At 33.2% G+C, this 20,255-nt stretch overlaps 1 protein-coding gene across 1 annotated transcript in view; it reads left to right on the forward strand.

The window, feature by feature from the left end:
• Nucleotides 1–20,255, forward strand: part of LOC143240280 (mitochondrial potassium channel ATP-binding subunit) — an 88,834-nt gene that overhangs the window by 40,655 nt on the left and 27,924 nt on the right. The window contains 3 exon segments of the mRNA XM_076482477.1: nt 4,298–4,383; nt 9,570–9,667; nt 14,403–14,508. Of these exon segments, the coding sequence (XP_076338592.1) occupies nt 4,298–4,383; nt 9,570–9,667; nt 14,403–14,508 (290 nt within the window).

Below are 20,255 nucleotides of genomic sequence, written 5' to 3' on the forward strand. Positions count from 1 at the left end.
AAAATACAGCCAAGACAGGGAAGACTAAAGGTCAATTTTATATTACTGAATACATAGCATGAGTGCACGTGCACCTTGTTGATGCAAGTTATTTAATGTTAGCTCGGTATGACTGGAAGTCAATATAATAAATGTATAGCATTTTGGGACTTAAGCTACTTATACTAATAGCGTGTATTTTTATGTTATATGTAGTCATTCTACCACGAAAAAAGTGTAATGTATATTTCTAGTTCTTTCACGATGGTTATGAGGTTGGTCAAATGGCATACCCCACGTATATAGAGTATAGTGAGTAGCAAAGAATATAAAGTATTACTGAAACAAATAATATTTGAGATTTTTGGGATGAAGAATAATTTTCTTATTCATAACATGAAATCACATTGCATTCAGACTAGTAATGCAACAGACTTGATATTTTCACAATTAAATCTTTAGAAAAAGTATTTCAATAAATAAAAAATTGATTTTTTGTACAAAATACCTGTAATCTTTTCTAAAAGTCTACCCAATTCTATGAAAATACATACCCTGTATCAAAATGTATAGTGCAAATATGTAGATGAACTTGTGTATATTATACCAAGCTCACTGTGAAAGGGTTAATGAAATTTGGCACATTATCACTAAACATTACAGTTCTTTCATATGAAGAATATGAAATTTTTAATTAGGTCTTAAGGTTTGTTAAGTAATGTTTTTCTAGTATTTTTTTTTATGTTCACATGTTTCCTATCCAACATGCTAAGTAGTTTTCATTTTAAAATTGAAAATACTTTTATGCATCAGAATTCTTTCAATTTTCACATGTAAAATCTTTATAATTATTATTTTTATTATATTTTCTTTTCACTCATGCCTAGTCAACTCTACCAAAATTACAATGATGCTGCACATGGAACACTAAATAAAGAAGCAAAAAATATTTCTTGTAGATCCAATCTTTGTACTTGGTTGCTACTTGATGTAGATTGCCAAGCCTTATAAAATTTTGCATGTGGTAGACATATAAAGAAGTAACTTTTTTCAGGTTTTATACATACATTTTAATAACAAAAAAGTCAAAATTACTGTGTTAATAATTATAGAATTTAATTATAATTTATTAAGCTTAGTAACTAAGCAGAATTTCTGTGTAAAAATAAAATAATGAAATTTTAAGCAGATTTAAGACACAAGCTACTTACTTGAAAATTTTGTTTGAAAGAGTAAGATGACATCCTAACACATTAAAATAGTTGAAAACAACCACTAAAGGGACATTCTGCTTGTTTGACTGGTTATTCACGTGTCATATATATATATATATATATATATATAAGGGAGTGTTTACAAAAATAGAAAGAGGTGAATGGGACCACTATATCTGGTTATATATGTAAGTGATATTTAGCAAAATGAAAAGATATAGGTTCTTATTTTATATTCAAGCTTTATTATTGCTAATTTGGGTTTCTAATTTGAATGAAACCATAGACTTAGTATTTTGACATCACAAAAATCTAATCCAAACAGTGCTGCATTCAACATATTAAGTGATACAGAATAATAGAAGTTTAACTGTGTTTCATATTTGCTTTTAAATTAAGAAATAGGATAATTTATAGTACTAAAATGTGAATAATTTACAATTTGATACCAAACTTATCAACATAAATTCATGAAATAGTAGTTCAATAAAGTTTTGAATAGAAGTCAACAAACATGATGACATGTTCTTTGACCTGTGATCAATCTTGAAAGACTTAGTAATTGTTTAAAACTTTATCATACAAAAAATGTAATTGAATAACTGTATAATGCTACATTGCAATAACGATAAACCTGAATATCAGTATAACACTTTCACAGGGTTTTGTGATGGCAAACCAATAGAAACATTCATTTATGCTAAATATTCAAACAAAAGCAACTAATTAGATCTAGCAGAATTAGTGTTCCATACTTGGCATTAATAGTTTCCACTTATATTAAAACATATCTCAGGTATGGAATAATTATTGCAAGATCTAATATGAATAGAGCCAGATCTGTCATTTGTAACACTAAGATTTAAAGAAGAAAAAAGAACACAAATAACAATTTCAATCAATTGTGGAATTTCCATTACTTTCTGTGTCAGTCTTCCAACCTCTCAAAAGAATTTCAATACCACACTTATAAAAATCAAGTGGTTTTGAGACAGAAAAGTACAAAGACTATTTTTTAATTCATCCATAGAAGTAAACTGTTTTTCATTTAGATGATGTTGCAAGATTCTGAAAAGATTGTAATCTGAAGGAGAAAGGTCAGGATAAAAAGGAGGATGGGGAAGTTATTCCCAGCCAAGCTCTTTAGTTTTTCTGGAAGTGATCCTGACAGGGTGAAGATGTGCATTGTCATGGTGGAAAACAACTCCCTTCTGATTCACCAAAGCAGGTCTCCCTTTTGAGTGCAGTGTTCAGTTGATCTAGTTGCTGACAGTATCTTTCAGCAGTGATTGTTTGGTTTTGTTGCAACAACTCAAAGTGTATTACACCACCTTTATCCCACCAAACACTAAGCAAAACCTTCCTAGGGTGCAGGTTCGCTTTTGGCTGTGATTTAGCTGGTTCTCCTGCACTAACCCACTGTTGACAGAGTTTAACATTTTGATAGAATACCCATTTTTCTTCTCCAGTCACTAGACGGTTAAGAAACGAAGCTTGGAGATCTCGAGAATGAAGAGATGTGAAGATGTCTACTCATTCTCTCAGATTATCAGCTGACAACTCATGTGGTATCTATTCTCCCAGCTTAAAAGCTCAACCAAGTTGTTGAAAATGTTGATAGACAGTGAAAGGAGATGAATTGAGTTTTTGGGCTAATTCTCCAACAGTTACAGCACAATCCTCCTCAAGTGTTTTCAGAAGCAGGTCATTATCAAGCTCAACAGGGTGCTCAGTGCAAGCTGCATCTTTAAAACTGCAGTCACCAGCTCTAAACTTATTCAACCATCTTTGACAGACACTTCCTCACATTTAGAATGTCATTACCATACACCACTTGAATGCTTCGTGTAGCTTCAGTTGCATATTTCACTTTTTTGAACTTGTAAAACATTATATGCCTTATATGCTTCTCTAACACCTCCATGATAATTGGTGTCTCTAAAATAAATAAAACAAAAACTAGTAAAGAAGCAAACTGACTGAAACTTAATGCTATCAAGTCAACTTGTATAACTTGTGTGACTTTGAGAAAAACTTCATTTAGTCAAGAAATATGCATTTAAACTTATCCTGTCCAAAAAATGACATTACCTATAGGATCACCTGATAATTCCTTGAGTCATAACTGGTGCTTTATGTTGTCTTGAATCTTCTATGCACTATTTGTTTTAGTTATATCAGATAGTTCTAGTAAACCATTAATATAAAAAGAAGTAATCTGTACTTTTTTCAGAAGAACCTTTACATAATTTTATAGGTCTTGTTGGAAATTTTGGTTTTAAAGGATATGGGAAGACTCAGTTTTACATTGGTAAATTTAGAAAATGATTATAGATATATGAAATTAATTTTAACTTCTCAAAATATGATTACTATATTATGTTTAGACTTCTGCCTAGATAAATGATATAAAATAAGGCTGCAAAGGTGAACATAATTATTTTTTGTAAGTAGAGTGATACTGAAAATCATGTGGAAGTTTTAAATATTTCATATTATCTTGTGTTAGAGTGACAGGCTTATGAGAACCTAAGTTCATGCTGCATTACTTCTGATAGTGAAATTCTTGTAGAAGTTGTGCATTGACTATTTTTGTGAAAAACTGTTTGGCTGTTGTGAAGTCAATATCTGGCAAATCTTTTATTGTCACTTCATATAAAGAACTGTGATTGACTGAAACATTTGCAATTATTCCAGGTGTAATATCCTCGTTATTCAAACCATTTGAAGCTTTGCACTGTCAGTTACAGTTTGTATTTTAGTGTAATGATCATAAAAAAAATGTAAAGTGTTCACTTACAGACAAATAAATTTGGTCTTACAAGGTGATTTATTTCTAGCATTAAAGGGAATTGCATTAGTTCTTTGTTATCTTTAATAAACAGAATAAACTAGGTAATGTACATTATTTCTGTGAGTATTATATGAATTTGAGAAAACTATCTTTTCAGTTTCAGTATATTTTATATGTTGAGATATAACACAGTGGATTTTACAAGTTGTGTTTCATGCTGAGGTTTTTTTATCCCAAAAAAGAAGGTTGTGACCAGCTGTAATGATGTAATAAAGTGGTTTTTCATTTTCCAATAATAAATCCTTTCTAGGGGTCCTATGCTGCAGCAGTGGCAGATGAAGCCATAGGGAATATCAGAACTGTGAGAGCTTTTGCCATGGAGCACAAAGAAGAAGAGTATGTACTTTATTTGTTGTGTACATTACAAGCCTATTACTGAGGATAAAAATAAGTTCCTAGTTTGTTTTTACTCTACCATTTTAGCTCGTGTTAATTTTAAAGGTGAGATTTTAGTATTCAGTCTTCAGAAAAATGTTTACAGTTAATTTTGACTGCACTTGGTGTTTAATGAATCTTGTTGATAAGTACATGAATTTATTGTCCTTGTGGATCTTGTTTTTATCAAAAGTATGTACAAAGAAGTGTGTTGAAAGTTTGAAGGAAAGCAAATAAAATACTAAAGAGCTGTATCATAATTAGTTTTGTGTCTTTACCTTTACAAAACACTTATAGCTACCGCTTGACCTCCAGAGTTTCTTCCTTTTCCACCTGAGCATTGGGCTGACTTTTTTCTCAGTTTTTCAAGTCCTTTGCACTCCACTCAGTTGTTCATAGTGATATATGTCTTGTGATACTTTCCACCTATGCCAGTTTACCCTCTATTCTGGCACTATATGTAAACACCTCCTTCAGATAATGTTATTATTTTTAGACAAAGTGTTTAAATGTGTTTCTCTCAAGAAGTGCTGCAATACTTGGCATCCTTGGGTGAGGTTCTTATGTTGCCCAATTTATTTCCCTTTAATAACTTAAAAAAAAAAGAGAGGTTTTAACATATGATTTTCATGCAGGAATTCCCAGGTTACTATTTCCAGCATAGAGGCCAATCAGATATTCTCTACCCTCTTTCTGTTATCTAGTGTCTCTCAATAGTTGGGGGTAGGGTCATTCTCAGTTTAGACTGTACATGATCTGATTTGTTATGAGATGGAGGCATATAATTCAGTTCATGTGGTTTTAAAGCTGCTTTTTTCAATGACCCAAGACTTTCTTGTCAGAACTTAAGCTCTCTTCTTCCAGCTCCTTTGTTTATTAGATTGGCTTCTCACAAGAACAATTTAGACAAATTAGTCAGTCAGGTTTGTGAGATTCTGAGACTTTCTCTGGTTGTTTTTAAGTTTACTCCTTCCTTGCTAGGAGAAAGCTCTGAGGGCAAATATTTAGTTTTTCTCCTTCAATTGATGTTGCTGTTCATGCAAAGTGGTACTTTGAATAAATTGCAATTTTCTAGGATTCATTTGACCCTCACTACAGTTCTGAGGTATCTGCTTTCCATCCAAGGGCTATCAGAAATGTCTTTGCAATTCCCACATCAGTTTGATGACATATTGGGTCCTTTGCTGATTTCTACCTTGGTGAGATTGTCAACTCATGTTTTTTCTTTGGTTTCTTTATATATATGTGTTGTTGGGACTTGCCTTGTTAGAGGGAATTCATCTACCTGTTGCTTCCCTCTGTGAGTTACATGAAGTTTCTTTTCTTTGTCCCTTGATGCCTTTGGGCATTCCAGAGGTGTTGGAATGATGGATTGATGTTGTCTGTTTGCATTCATCTTTATTATTGTTGGCCTCTCAGCTTAGTTTGGCTTTTACTGGAAGCTACAATGCTACTGTTCATCATGTATCCTGACCCTGGTTTCAACATCTCAGTCTGTTGGTACTCAGAGTAGATTCCATCCTTATCCATAAGGCTCCTTCTCTTGGGCAGACCGTTGCCAGCAACACCAGCTACTACCTTGTGCTGATGGGGTTTGTGGTAGCACAGTTACAACATTTTCTGGACATGTGAAATCCCAAGGCATTCCAGGTTCTGGAATCAGGGCTGGTCATTCATTTCATACCTCCACCCTCATTATCCTCCTTACCTGTGACATTTCTACCCCCAACAGATCTGAGGAGTGTGGATCTTTGCTCCAGGGCTGTTGGAAGATTATTTATCAAGGGGGTATTAAAGAGAGTTGATCCACTTCTGGGATTTTATTCACATTTTTCTGTTGTGCCCCAGAAGACAGGAGATTGGCATCCAATCGTTGATCTTTTTGTCCCATTTAATTCTTAGATCCTCTCAGGTTCTCAATGGAGTCCTTTCTCAATCTGTGTTGGCATATTCTGTCAGGTCTGTGGAGGATCAGATTCAATAGTATTGATGTCTGTCTCCATATTCACATCATGGAGTCACCCTGCTGCTATCTACACTTGATGCACAAGGGTCAGGTTCTGCAGGTTAGGGCTATGCCCTTTTGTCTAGCATCTGCACCATATGTCTTCTGAAGAGTCATACATGCTTTTACTTGTCACCTTTATTCTCTGAGCTTACTTGTGGTATCATTTTTGTCAGTTGGTGGAATGACCCGGCAGTTATTCTGAAGCTCAAACTACATGCATAGATGTTTTGTGGTCCTTTGCATGGATTTGGAGTTTAACATCTAAGATTATATTTCATTTGTCTCCATAGACTCACAATGGCCATTTATCAACAGAAATTGCACACTTACAAGGATACTGAACTCACTTTAACCAAATGTATCAAACATATATCATTTTTTGACCTTTTTGTTTTTGATAGATGTCTAACTCCATCTACCATCAACTTATATAGAGCAGATTTATCAACTATTTCTTGTTTTTTAAACATAGAAAATTCTCTAAGTCCTCCGTGTACTCTGGCCTTCTCAAGTAATTTTGCATCATTTTTTCCCAAAAGATATTTTCAATTACCTGTCTGAAATATTATGGTTGTATTACATACCTACATCCATATGAGCCCTTAGCCTCATGTACTATGTATAACCTTTCTCTTAAAGTGTATTTTTTGTTGCTGCTGGCTTGTGAATTTTGTTGTTCAGAGTTGTTTGCATTGCTTGTGCACATTACTTTCATAATTACCTCAACTTATGGCTTGTTATACCCAGATATGTTCTTCCTCCCTAAGATTCAGATAGTGAGGGAAAGAGATAAATCCTTCTCACCATTTTGTTTGCCAGTTGTTTTTGACCTCTGTGACTACCCAGAACCCAGTGTTTTGTTATGTCTCATTAGGATCTTAAGGTATTATGTGCTTACACTAACTTCTTTTAAGGTTTTAGAAATTAGCATTTTATTCATTGGTATCCTTCCCATTATTTATCTCTGATTACTTTGATAAGGTTGGTTCACAAGTGGGCTCATATTGCTTATTCTGAACTATCTTTACAATTGAGGAAATTTTAACAAATCGTGCCTTATCAGATTCACAGGAGGACATCCTGCAGGCTGGTATGCAGACTTCTTCCAGTACGTTTCTCTCCCATTTACACAATTTGGCAACTACTTCTTCTTCTGAAGGTTTTTTGCCTACTCCCTGTGATCAATTTTACCATATCTTCTAAGTTATAAAGAAACGTTTTGTTTGTTTTTTTCTTGCCTCTTTACTTTCCAGGGCTCTTTACCTTTTTTCTCTGGAGCCCACTATTTAGTAAGTGTTTCTCATGTACGTGTGTTTTTTTCAGTCCAATTCCACACCATCAACCACAGTTTCACAATACTTACTGCAAGTTGCAACAGGCTCTAAAGAAATGAAGTTTTCTATAAGACCACCTTGAAGCTCGTATTACCATACTCTGCTGGACCATCACTCTTGGACTATCATAAGTAAAGCTAAAGGGGATCCTACCTGTTCCTGTCATTCATTGGGATGAATAAACTTGGGTACTTGGTTCACCTATTGCTTTGTTTTCAGAGCACTGTTCCTCAGGATTCCTCATTGCACAGGCCCAGCATGGCCTAGCGTTGTGGGTTCGCATCCCCGTCGAGCTAAACATGCTCACCCTTTCAGCTGTGGGGGCGTTATAATGTGACGGTCAATCCCACTATTCATTGGTAAAAGAGTAGCCCAAGATTTGGCAGTGGGTTGTGATGACTAGCTGCCTTCCCTCTTGTCTTATACTGCTAAATAGGGATGGCTAGCACAGATGGCCCTCGAGTAGCTTTGTGAGAAATTCAAAAACAAACAAACAAATCCTCATTGCACATTACCACACAGATTCTACTAGTGGAGCTAGGGAATCCTTACCACACCTGGTTTTCAGTCACTGGGGTGATGGATGGAAGCATTTCCTCCAAGGTGTTAATTTCTCCACTCCTGGAGAAAAGGGCAAATTTGTGGACTCCTATCAATATAACTGGATGTTTTTTCCCAGATGTTAGTGGAGCAGCACCAGCCTTCACAGGAGTTTACTTGTAATACCAGTTTAGGTGTGATGCTTAGTTGTGTGGTTGAGATGTGTACAGCCATTCATTATGATCAATATCAGTTCAGTACATTGTTCATGGAAGAGGGTCCATTATCTCCTCATCATTCCAACTGCAGAGTGGTCTCATCTTGGGTCTTTTGTTTGAGCTCAGTCAATTTGCATCCTCCCAATAATTCTGGTGGCAAGTGGAATGCTCCTTGCATACTTGTTTTGTTTGAGAGTGAGGATGAAGGTTCATAATTCCAGACAATATGAGTTATGTTCCTTCGATTGAGTAAGGTGTATACAATCCTGTCATTCCAAGCCTGCTTGGGGTGTTGCCTTTCAGGCTTTTTCAGGTGTAGGAGAAGATTTGCCTACTTTGATGTTACGTACTTTCTCATCATTATTCTGTTCAGAATGCATCACTCTGCAAGTGGCAAAGAAAAGACCGACAACAGGCACCATCTAGCAGCTATCACAAAACCAAAGACTGATAAGGGAATTAGGGTCCTTCAGGATGGTGTTGGATCTGTAAATCCTATGCCAATAATTTGGTGTGGCAGAAATAGAAGAATCCCAAGAAAACCTGCTTTAATTTCCTGGACTCGATCTGTCCAGTGAGTGCCCAAGTTATATACCTGAAATGAAAATTAAAAGTACAGATGGTTAGTACACGTTTGGCTGAAAATTTGTTAGTATTCTATGTACTACAAATATAGTAAGGAGATTGGTAGGTACTCCATGTGTTAAGTGTTTCAGCTGAGGATGAGAATTGTTTTGGTCACGTGTTTCTTAGTTCTAATAAGAATATCAACATACTGTTAATTTTTAAATATTTTTGTGAAACATTTCTTGAAATTGTACAGATATGAGTATGGAATAATTTATCTAAATTTCTAGGCAAATGCTGCATGGAAAGATTAAAAATATTGTCAAAGCATATATGATAGGCTACCATGATTTGTTAAGAAGTCCATATTATATAAAATTTATGCCCAGTATTTCATAGATGTAGACTGATTGTTCATTTACATCAACACTAAAAAACTATGTATTTATAGTCGCAACTGACAATTTCTAATTTTTTCAGGTTATACAACCATGAAATTGAGGAAGTAAAAAAACTTAATACATCTCTAGGGATAGGAATTGGTGCCTTTCAAGGACTAACAAACTTGGCACTGAATGGTAACTACTAGGATATTAAGATATTAATTTTTTTATTTCCAGGCTCTGAAAATAAATACAATTTCTACACAGCTATCCAGATTCACACTTTGTGGATAAAAATGTACAATTATAATTCAAAGAGGCTCTCCTGTCTCTTTGAAATACTCAATGCATTATTGCAGTAGAACTGTAGAAGTTCCATGGTGGTTGTCCCAAAAAGCATATACATGTCATTTTTCCCAGTTTCTAGCTTTGTGAACATTCTCTAGCTCTTATATCTGTATATACGTAGTTGTATTTTTGACGTATTAAACTCTTTGGTGTTTTATGACCTGCATATACATTAATGTATTCTACACATGTTACCCTCCTTGGTGTTTTCTGCCCTACATATACATTGTTGTATTCTTAAAATATTAACCTCCTTGATGCTCTTGTGTTTTCAGATTTTTTTGCAAAATGTTCAGTTCCCCTATTACGAAATTAAACTTATGATTCATATTTATTAACAAAAAAGTAGCAATCATACACAGGAGAGACAGATTGATCTGAAAATTATTTTAGGATGACAAATTTTCTAAAATATTGGAAACTTTTAAAGAAAAATAGCATAATTGACCTAGAAATGCCCACTCACAAGCCTTTTCTAACCAAAACTCCTCCTCCTTTTCTAAGAATCCTGAATTCATATCACATAGGTGTACTGTTACTTATACATAAAAAATAAAATGGAATTACATGAACTTCAATAGTCAGTAATTACAGAAGCAGGGAAATAACTTAGTATAAATTCTTGTAAAATAAAAATGAAAAACCTATATTTAATTGTAATCTGGATTCTGTGATTAGAATTTGCATTTGGTGTCATAGTCCTTTAAACAAGGCATTGCACACAGCCCATTGTTGCAAGAAGGATGGTAGAGGTTTAAATGTGCACTGGCTTGTGGCATTTAGTGATGTTAAACAGCAGTGAACAGAAAAAACTTGAAAGTAACAATTTTAGCATTATGTGGTATTTTTGTATTTTTATTTTTTACCAGCTACAGGGAGTTTTCTATACTGTAGTAAGGTTTGAAACCAATTAGAGATTTGAAAATACTGTGTACTTCTGTGCCATTATATAAACAGGAGCATCAGTATAGGAAGCAACAGGTATCATCAGGATATTTGATCTGTCTAGTTTAGAAATTACATGACAGTTATTAATTAAATAATTTAACAGTTTAATTTACTGAGATAGTTTGATTATTTGCCAATGAAATTTATTTTTTATTTCTCCTGACTTGTAATTCTAAAATATCTGTAAGCAGTAACACTGTCTTCTGGTCTTAATCCAATTCTGGTGTTGGAATCAGTTGTTTAGGTCTCCTTACAGCTTTGTGCATTGTTCTTAGTTGCAATAACCTTCTTGTCATCACTGTCCATCATCTCTCTCACTGTATTCTAGGTCTTCCTATACTTCTTCATCCCTACACTAACATTTCTAGTACTAATTTCATTGCATATCCTTTTTCAATTTTAATACAATTCCAAACCAACTTGGTACTGTTTCTTTTGCTTTTTCTGTGATCTTACAGACTCCAACACATTTCATAATGTTGTTACTGATTATTCTTTTTCTCAGAGATATTCCAAATACCCACTTTTAAGTTCTCATGCTTATGTTTCTAAAACACCCTTTTCTATTCCTCTTGTGGTCCAGTTTTCTGCTTCACAAAACAGAACTAACCTAACTACTGTTGTGTAAGTTTTACTACAGTTTTCAGTCATATTTCCTTGTCATTACTCATCCTTGATGCTTCCATTTAGCTCTTACTTATTCCCATACTTCCATTTCACACCTTTCTTATTAACTAATGATGAATCCTAGATACTTAAATATATTTAATTGTTCTATATCAAAGTTATTATTGTATTTTATCTCCAACTTTTCCCTATCTTCTGCCTAGCATTATCTCTATTTTTTCACTGTGTGCTTTTAACCTTACTCCATAGGTTTTCCTATCACATCCTGCACATCCACCTCTGTCTCAGCTTCATAACTAGATCATCTACAAACAAGAAGTCCCAAAGTATTCTTCCTCTTTCACTCAAAACATCCATTGACTTTTCCTTTCTCAGGATAAAAGCACCCTGCTTTTAGAAACTTTAGCATTGTAGTTCATAAAAAAACAACAAAAACTCACTGGTCATATAATCTAAAAAACAGTCTCTACTAGAACAAGAGGAATATTATCCCTGATTTCTTACATTTTGGCACTAATCAGATATGTGATTTTATTTTAAACTGTTCACTATATCATTATTGTCAATTTCTGTTATGTAGGAGGTCTACAGGAGGTCTACTCCCTTTACTTTCCCTTGCTTAAACCACCAAATTATATTAAATACCAGGTTAAGGTGGTGAAATGATTATAAAAGAGATCATTTGTTCAGATATAAATTTAATTATATTGGTCTTAAACCTCTACACACCTCTAAAACAACCTCATATTTAGTTATATTGGTCTGAAACCTCTACACACCTCTAAAACAACCTCATATTTAGTTATATTGGTCTGAAACCTCTACACACCTCTAAAACAACCTCATATTTAGTTATATTGGTCTGAAACCTCTACACACCTCTAAAACAACCTCATATTTAGTTATATTGGTCTGAAACCTCTACACACCTCTAAAACAACCTCATATTTAGTTATATTGGTCTGAAACCTCTACACACCTCTAAAACAACCTCATATTTAGTTATGTTGGTCTGAAACCTCTACACACCTCTAAAACAACCTCATATTTAGTTATATTGGTCTGAAACCTCTACACACCTCTAAAACAACCTCATATTTAGTTATGTTGGTCTGAAACCTCTACACACCTCTAAAACAACCTCATATTTAGTTATATTGGTCTGAAACCTCTACACACTTAATAAACAACCTCATATTTAGTTATATTGGTCTGAAACCTCTACACACCTCTAAAACAATGCTTTATCACACAGATGACTACTTCACAAATGCAGGTTTGTGAAACCATTACTCTGGAACTTATTTTTTCAAAGTAGACTTTTGCTTCATAATATATTATTGCATAATAAACAGTTTTATACAATAACTTTAACATCCATTAAAAAAAAAAAAGTCACATGTTGTACCTAATAATTTTAACTTCAGACACTTTTTGTTTTTTTGAGTTACTATAATCCTGTAGGTGAATTTCTCTGTTTCTTTTACAAGTGTCTCGCTAGTAGTCAGCTGTCAAATTAAGGGCTCATAACACCAAAATCCATGGTTCAGTTCCTTATATTGGACATATTGCAGCTGGACAGCTCATTGTATAAATTTGTACTAGAAAAAACAAAAGTTTTATAATAGCATAAACATGAATACATTAAAATTGTAGTGTTATTTTAAATAGTTTATTTTTCATTATTTTAATATCTTAGTCTCAGTGAACTGACCTTTACAAATAATAACTTTGTAACTTTGTAAATAAAAATTGTAACAAAGTATTAGTGATAGTTTGTTATTAAATATCACAAGTTATTGAAAGTCTTGATGGTTTAACACATTGGCTCTCACACAACCTCCTGGTGTGTTGTGATAGTCTTCCAGTAAGACCCACATTACCTGCCCTTGAGTCATGCTCTATTTTTTTTTTAAAGGGCCACTTATTGGCTGGAACACAGCAGCTACTTATACACTCTTTCTAAAAACAACGTAATTGTAAAATGACTAGGGGGATCCTGGAAAGTATCAGCAAAATAGGCTTGGAAGCCAACATGTTAAATCCTTAGTATTTCAAAAATTTCATTACAAATTTCGATTTGTAAAAATAAATTAAATAAATAAAAGAAATAAAACAATTTTTTAATAAGTTGCATTATTCAGAAAATGTTTTTGAATTTTCATAGACATATAACTGGAGCAATAACTATGGTGTTGTTGTAGGATCATTATAAATAATTGGAAAATTGTCCCATGTGAATACAATTTGATGAAATAAAATTACTGTCAAGGTTATTTTTAGTATTCTTTTAACTAATTGAAGCCTTAAAGTATCACTATTTTAACAATTGCTCATGGATGATTTTCTCAAGACTACCCAAGACCTTATGAAAATATTTAAAATCTGATATGAAATTACAGAGTATCCCAAGTTTTAATTATGAGAATACTTAATTGATGGTGTTTGGTTTTTGTTTTCTCTAATTCCACTTGAACATTAATAATATTTTTACAATAATTTTGTATGAATAATCTAAGTATTTATAATATTGTGTTTAACTTGTAAGAAAATTGTTTTATAGAGTAATAAAAAATTTCTTTTCTGCTTCTTTAGTGTGGGAGAAATCTAAAAGAGATTTATATAAAACTCTTCCTGCTTATTTAGAGTGAAAAATCTAAATGTGATTTATATAAACTTTGAAAGAGGTTTATTAATGAACAGAATGAAAACAGTTGATGAGTTAAAACAAATACCTTCCACTAGCATGAAATATGTTAAATAATTGATTCTAAAGATAACTTATGGAAAAATTTCAAATTAGAACTAACTTTTAAAAATAAATTGTCCAGACTTTTATTGAAATGCGTACATGTTAATATTAGTGTGGTGAGTAATAGTAAAGCCTTGTATGAGATACAGCATATTATAAGTGGAATGTGGAAATCTGACCATGAGCTGTGTTTCTTTGTTTACTTGTGCTAGGCAGGAATGTGTTAATCTGGCTACATCTATTCATATGTTTCAGGAATAGTTTTAGGTGTAATGTACATAGGAGGATCCCTAATGTCTTCAAATGAGTTATCTCCTGGAAGTCTCATGTCTTTTCTGGTAGCTACCCAAACTATACAAAGGTAAGTAATAGTAAATCATTTGTTGTATTTGTGTAGCTACCAAAATTATACAACAGCTAAGAAATAGTTGTACTATTATATTTTGTTACGCAAAAAAAAATAAAAAAATACCTGAAGTTATTTTTCATTAAGTCTAAAAAAAACATTCATAGTAATTGTTTCCTGTAATTACATTAGAGGCCATATTCTGTTATAACTGGTTATAAAGGTTCAGAATGAAGAAGGAAATCCAGACACTCAAGTTTAGCAGTATTAACTGGGCTTGATTATTTTGTGCCTTGTTTACAATTCTACATCCTAAACCCTTCTCTGAAGTGTCTAAACATCCTCTTACAATTCCAAAAGTAAAGACAAGTTTCTCTGATTCATAGTATTTCAGAAGAATGGTATTTGTCATCATAATGTTTGCCATTGAAAATAGAGTTGCAAATAATACTGTACAATAAACACAAGTGAAAACTAAGAAAGTATAAAATAGGGATTTGTTTGGTCACATTTGATAGTACTGTATATAATAGAAAATGATGAATGTTTGGGGAAGAGAGATGCATTTATATTTGCCATATGGTTAATTGATTCAAGGAAACAAATTTTCAAGTATATTATACTAAGAATAAACATACAAACTAAGAAATATCTTAATTTTTTTTAATTTATTAAGAGATACAAAGTATTTCTGTGTATTCAATAGATGGAGGTGCAGTCATATTCTTCTGTTAGTGAAATGTCGAGCTTTCTGATATCATGTGTAGGTAAAGATAACAAAGAATACCCACATGTATTTTATAACATACAAGATTGGTGCCCAATGTGTAATGATCTATGATCACAAGGGCTCATTAGCAACAACATTAAATATGCAATGTGACTGTGTACAGTTTAACTATTATTACAGGATACAGTTCTGTTCTTCTGTTAGTGCACTGCCTAGCTCTTTGACAGTGCTTGTTGTGAAAAGACCACATTCAGACCCTAGGAGTGTTTAATAAGATTGTTGGCTATTGTCTGATGATCTTGTATTGAGCAAAAGGCCTGGGCAGCAGCAACATGCAACATACAAATTGTTTTTGTGATATAATGCTACATAAATTCCTGATTAACCTAATATGCTATGGAATGATTCAATATTGATGAATTAATGTTGACTGTAATTTCAAATTTACTGTATGTGTGCACATGAAATGTGGAAAGCTTTTGGACAGATATACAGGTCTGTTGCACCTAAAAACTCAAATGCATTTCACATGTATTTGTACTCAAAAATGTCTTTGAAATGCCATTATCAGTCTGACACACACTGACAAATTGAAGTGCAGATTGATATTCTTGGGGAAAATAAAACTCTTCTTGTCCTTAGTATTAGTCAAGTTTGTATGTTGCATTTGCAAATCCTTAAAAGTTTCAAAATTATTGTACCTACAGCTATTGTGTTCAGCATATTTATATATTGTATCTGGTATGTACTCTACTATGCCATAAACTGTCATTATCTCAACAACTGTATGGTAAAATGAATAGCTGATATCAAATATATACCACGTTGCATAGCACTCTGTAAAATATCTTGTTATAATCATTTTAACCTTTCTCCCATGCATATAAGATTAGCACCAGTATTGTTAATTTTATTTCAGGAAATGCTTTGAATTATTCTTATTTTACTGTATTTTTAAAAATAATATTCTACCATATTAAGGTAGATCTCTATACATAAGTAACTTTCCAACACACCAATTTTAAATATTGTTGATAGTTTATAAACATTTGCTTGTATTCAGGGTATTACTGCATGCAAGAGAATTTGTTGCTTCACTTAAACTCTAGTAACTGAAAATTTAGTAGTTATTGATATGTTGAGAACCTGCATTGTTGTGACCCATGTGTAATACAAAACTTCTGTTCATTTGTTAATGTTTCTAATCTTTAGAATGTTATTGAAGTAACAGCACACTACATATTTTGAAACTTTCATGCTCAACTTAATGATAAAATACAAACTCTTTTACACTGATTCTTTACACACTTCTTTCTATGGATGGCTGACTTCTGCTTGCTTCCTCCTGTTTTCAGTCCAGAGACCACACTACTTTGCTTCCACAAGGGGCAGCAAAGATGAGATTCTTCATGACAGTGGAGAAGCTCTCTTTCCCCATCCTACCTCATTCATTTGTGAGAATTTCTTGTCTTCATCTTTGGCTGTGGAGCAAGCATTACACACCTCCCTGACCTCACGTTTTTTACAGCTCAAGATAATGACTTGTTCCTATGGCAATTCTGCACAAGTCCATTCCTTTTTCACTGGGATAAACTATATTACTTTATTTCATTTATATTTTTATTTCAGAAATTCTTGTTCAATAATTGACAATAGAATCCCTTTCTGTTGAGTGTGTTTTATAAGATTGCTGGTGGCTTACCCAGTAATATGTGTATATATATATCTGTGTGTGTTTCTTGATATGAGTAAGTTTCAGTCAGTAATGAATTGTCACTTATGGACTTCATGAGTAAAACAGAAGTAGATTTCCACTAATTCTTATCAACCCTTTGAATACACTGGGGTTGGTTTGCTTTCCAATATAAGGAATCAGACACACACTTTGGACTTTCTCTGGTGTATTGTTCCTTTGGACTTTCCACCTCAATTACTTCTTCCTTTTTTTTTTCTGGTGGAGCACAGGAGTCTTTATCATTTCTCAATTTCTGAAATGGTGGACTGAGTAAGTTTAAGAATTTACTTTATAAATTATACTCATGATTATCCACTCAGTGAAAATAAAAATAAAAATCTGATTTTTCTTTTTCCTTTGTGCCTTGATGCCTTTTCCCACTTAGCTGGCAACAGAAAGAAAAATAAAATAGTAGGTTGGAGCATGTCCAGCCTATGTGGATCCTTTTCTTAATGTTGAGATCAGAATAACACTGTTTTGTTCCCATGGTTATGTTCTTTATAGGCCCTCTTCTAATAAATTCTGGTTGCTGGAGGATTTTTTCCCCTTTCCTGTGGTTGGGTTTGGGTCTGCTACAGAACATGTATACACTGTTCCTACAGTTTAGTGAATGTTCCATATCCTCCTCATAATTCCAGATGCAGGATGTCTCTTCCTTGCATCTATGATTCATTGAATTATGATTTCTGTTCATTGTACTGAATATAGATATTACCCCATTCTTATGGATGAATTGAGGCAACACCCTAACCCCATAATGTGGGGTTCAGTTTGTTCTACTTCTAGCTCTGAAAATATTTTGGGGGTTGTCTAGTTTCAACTAAAATTTAACTTTTTGTAATTCCAATTTTTTGATGTATAACACTCTGTCTACTTATGTTTTGGGTTAGAGAGTCTATATGACATGGTTCAGATGCCCTGTCTACTATGTTTATTGTACAGTATATATATAATTTTTTCATCACAACCTTCTAATTCTGGGAATGAACCATGAACCTAATCTGTTGAAGTCATATATATACATAAATACTTTTGATTATATTTTGTTATGCATTGCATGTCTCTGAGCTAACATTATTTGTGCACATTCTCCTAATGCTGAGGATGTGTAATGGAATCTCGTCTGTCAGATTGAGGTTGTGTATGTTAATTCTGTTTATATTTTCATATGGATTACTCCTCTTGGAACAAATTGCATTTTTCCATGTCCTCCTAATTCGAAGGATGAGTTATGAAACCTTGTCTTTCTGGTTGAGGTTGAATGTGTATCTGCTGGTATCAGATTCATTTTCTACTTCAAGAGTTAAGAGCATACCTGCTCCAGAAATAGTGTGGTATACCACATGCATTCTTTATCTATCTTGGAGTGCACTACACTCATTTATTTTGAGTGGTTGTTTTCCACTGTTTCCATGTTGTGCACCTAAACCAGCCCCTCCACTTTTGCAGCATAGAATTTTAGCTTTTTGTTATAGGAAGTAAGCTCATGCTGAAAGGTATTTGTCTTATGTTTAAAGTGTATTTCTGACAGGTGCTTACCTCAGCTCACACTTTGCACCCTTCTTCCCTAAACCAATGTTGTTCTTTTAGAACCTGCTAATTTTAAAAAGTGAGCATTGAGAAGGAACAGCAGAGGGAGCTAGCTACTCCAATATAGGTGGTATAATACTACTGGTGAAGAGTAGTCACATGATAAGTACATGTTCAGAAATAGTGCATGATTAATGGGGTATAAAGATTGGTGAGCTGATCATGAAACATTTTTTAGTAATGCTTAGATAGCAGATAACGATTGACATAGCTTTGTATGACAGAAGGTAAGTAGCTATTGGAAATACATTTTCAGTGTAAAAAAAGTTTTAATTTTTTTTTTTTTGTGCACATCACCCAGCTGTTAATTTCTGTTCTTGCAAAAATCTCAAATTTTTAAACAGCCATCTAGCTAAATTGTCCAAATACTGCAACAACTGTTAGATGAAGCTGAAAACAAATCCCTAGTGCTGGTAAGCTTGATCTGAGATTTTCTTGTTTACTTTGATTATAACAGATTTACTGTTGTACATTTATTTCAGTACCAACATTTGTTTCAGTGTAGTTTTCTGTATGTGATATTGACTGTGTATTGCTCAATTCCTGCCTGTCCTTGAGATTTATAGAAGATTGTTGTTAGAATCTACAATATTTGTTTACAAAAACATGCTAGAACACTGTTAAAAGTTTGAGAGTCTTGCTTGATTAAAAGAAAAAGTAGATAGTGACAGACAGAAGAAGATTGTTGTTGTTGATCAGCTGGAGTCAGTGTGCTATTGGCCTTGGAAGCTATAATTCTGATTAATGCCTATTATTCAGAAAACTACTTAATTGGACCAGGAGCATTCGTAGATTTTGAATTAACTTTCAACATTATTATTCCAACGAGGACATTAAATATCTTTCTCAGTAAGAAGTGAACTTGGTGTGATGCCAACCATGAAACAACTGCTAGCTAGTTTAAGCAAGGTATGACAGTATCAACACAGAATTAATTTGCTCATCATCGACCTGGATCGTCGATAAAATATTCAGTTCTAGAGCAAACATAAAACTCAATATAATCGACGTTTTTAAAACTGTTGTACATAAATCATTATTTGTAAGAACTATTATTATAAATTGTATAATTTGTGTTTGTACATTTGTGTTGAAAAAGAAAGATCTTGTTGGCAAATATAAATTTTATACATTTTAAAATTTCCAGTTAATCGAAAGAATAAAACATAACCTAATAAATCAGAGACTCATTCAAAAAATAAAGTATAATACATAACATAATGCTTACACCAAACCAAAATTGGACAGCCAAACAATCACAAGTGTTTTTGAAGCTGAAAGTACAAATTCCAGAAAGTGCAGTGGTAGATGATTGAAAAAAACCAATATAGATGTAACTGGCTCTGACTTCAGTCTATGGGAAATAATGCCAACCCACATGGTGTGAAGTTGGATAAACATATTCCATGAAGAATAAAAAAAATTATAGGGGCATTCTAGCAATCAGACTTCAGTGCTATCAAGTGTGCATGGAATTTTTTTGGTGGACATGTCACATTTCATCATTTGACTCCCTGACTTATCATGAGATGCCTGTTGTATGTACATGTTTACTGAGTCACTTGGTTGTTATTACTAGTTTTGTTATAACTATGATATCAGATTACCCTTTGTTTAAACATTGTCTATATTACATTACTAAATGGTTTCTCAGAACTGCATGGTTACATATTCTTTCTTTAGAGCTTTATTACATACAGTGCAATG

Source organism: Tachypleus tridentatus, chromosome 2 (assembly GCF_004210375.1).
Source record: "Tachypleus tridentatus isolate NWPU-2018 chromosome 2, ASM421037v1, whole genome shotgun sequence".
In the NCBI taxonomy this organism is placed as follows: domain Eukaryota; kingdom Metazoa; phylum Arthropoda; class Merostomata; order Xiphosura; family Limulidae; genus Tachypleus; species Tachypleus tridentatus.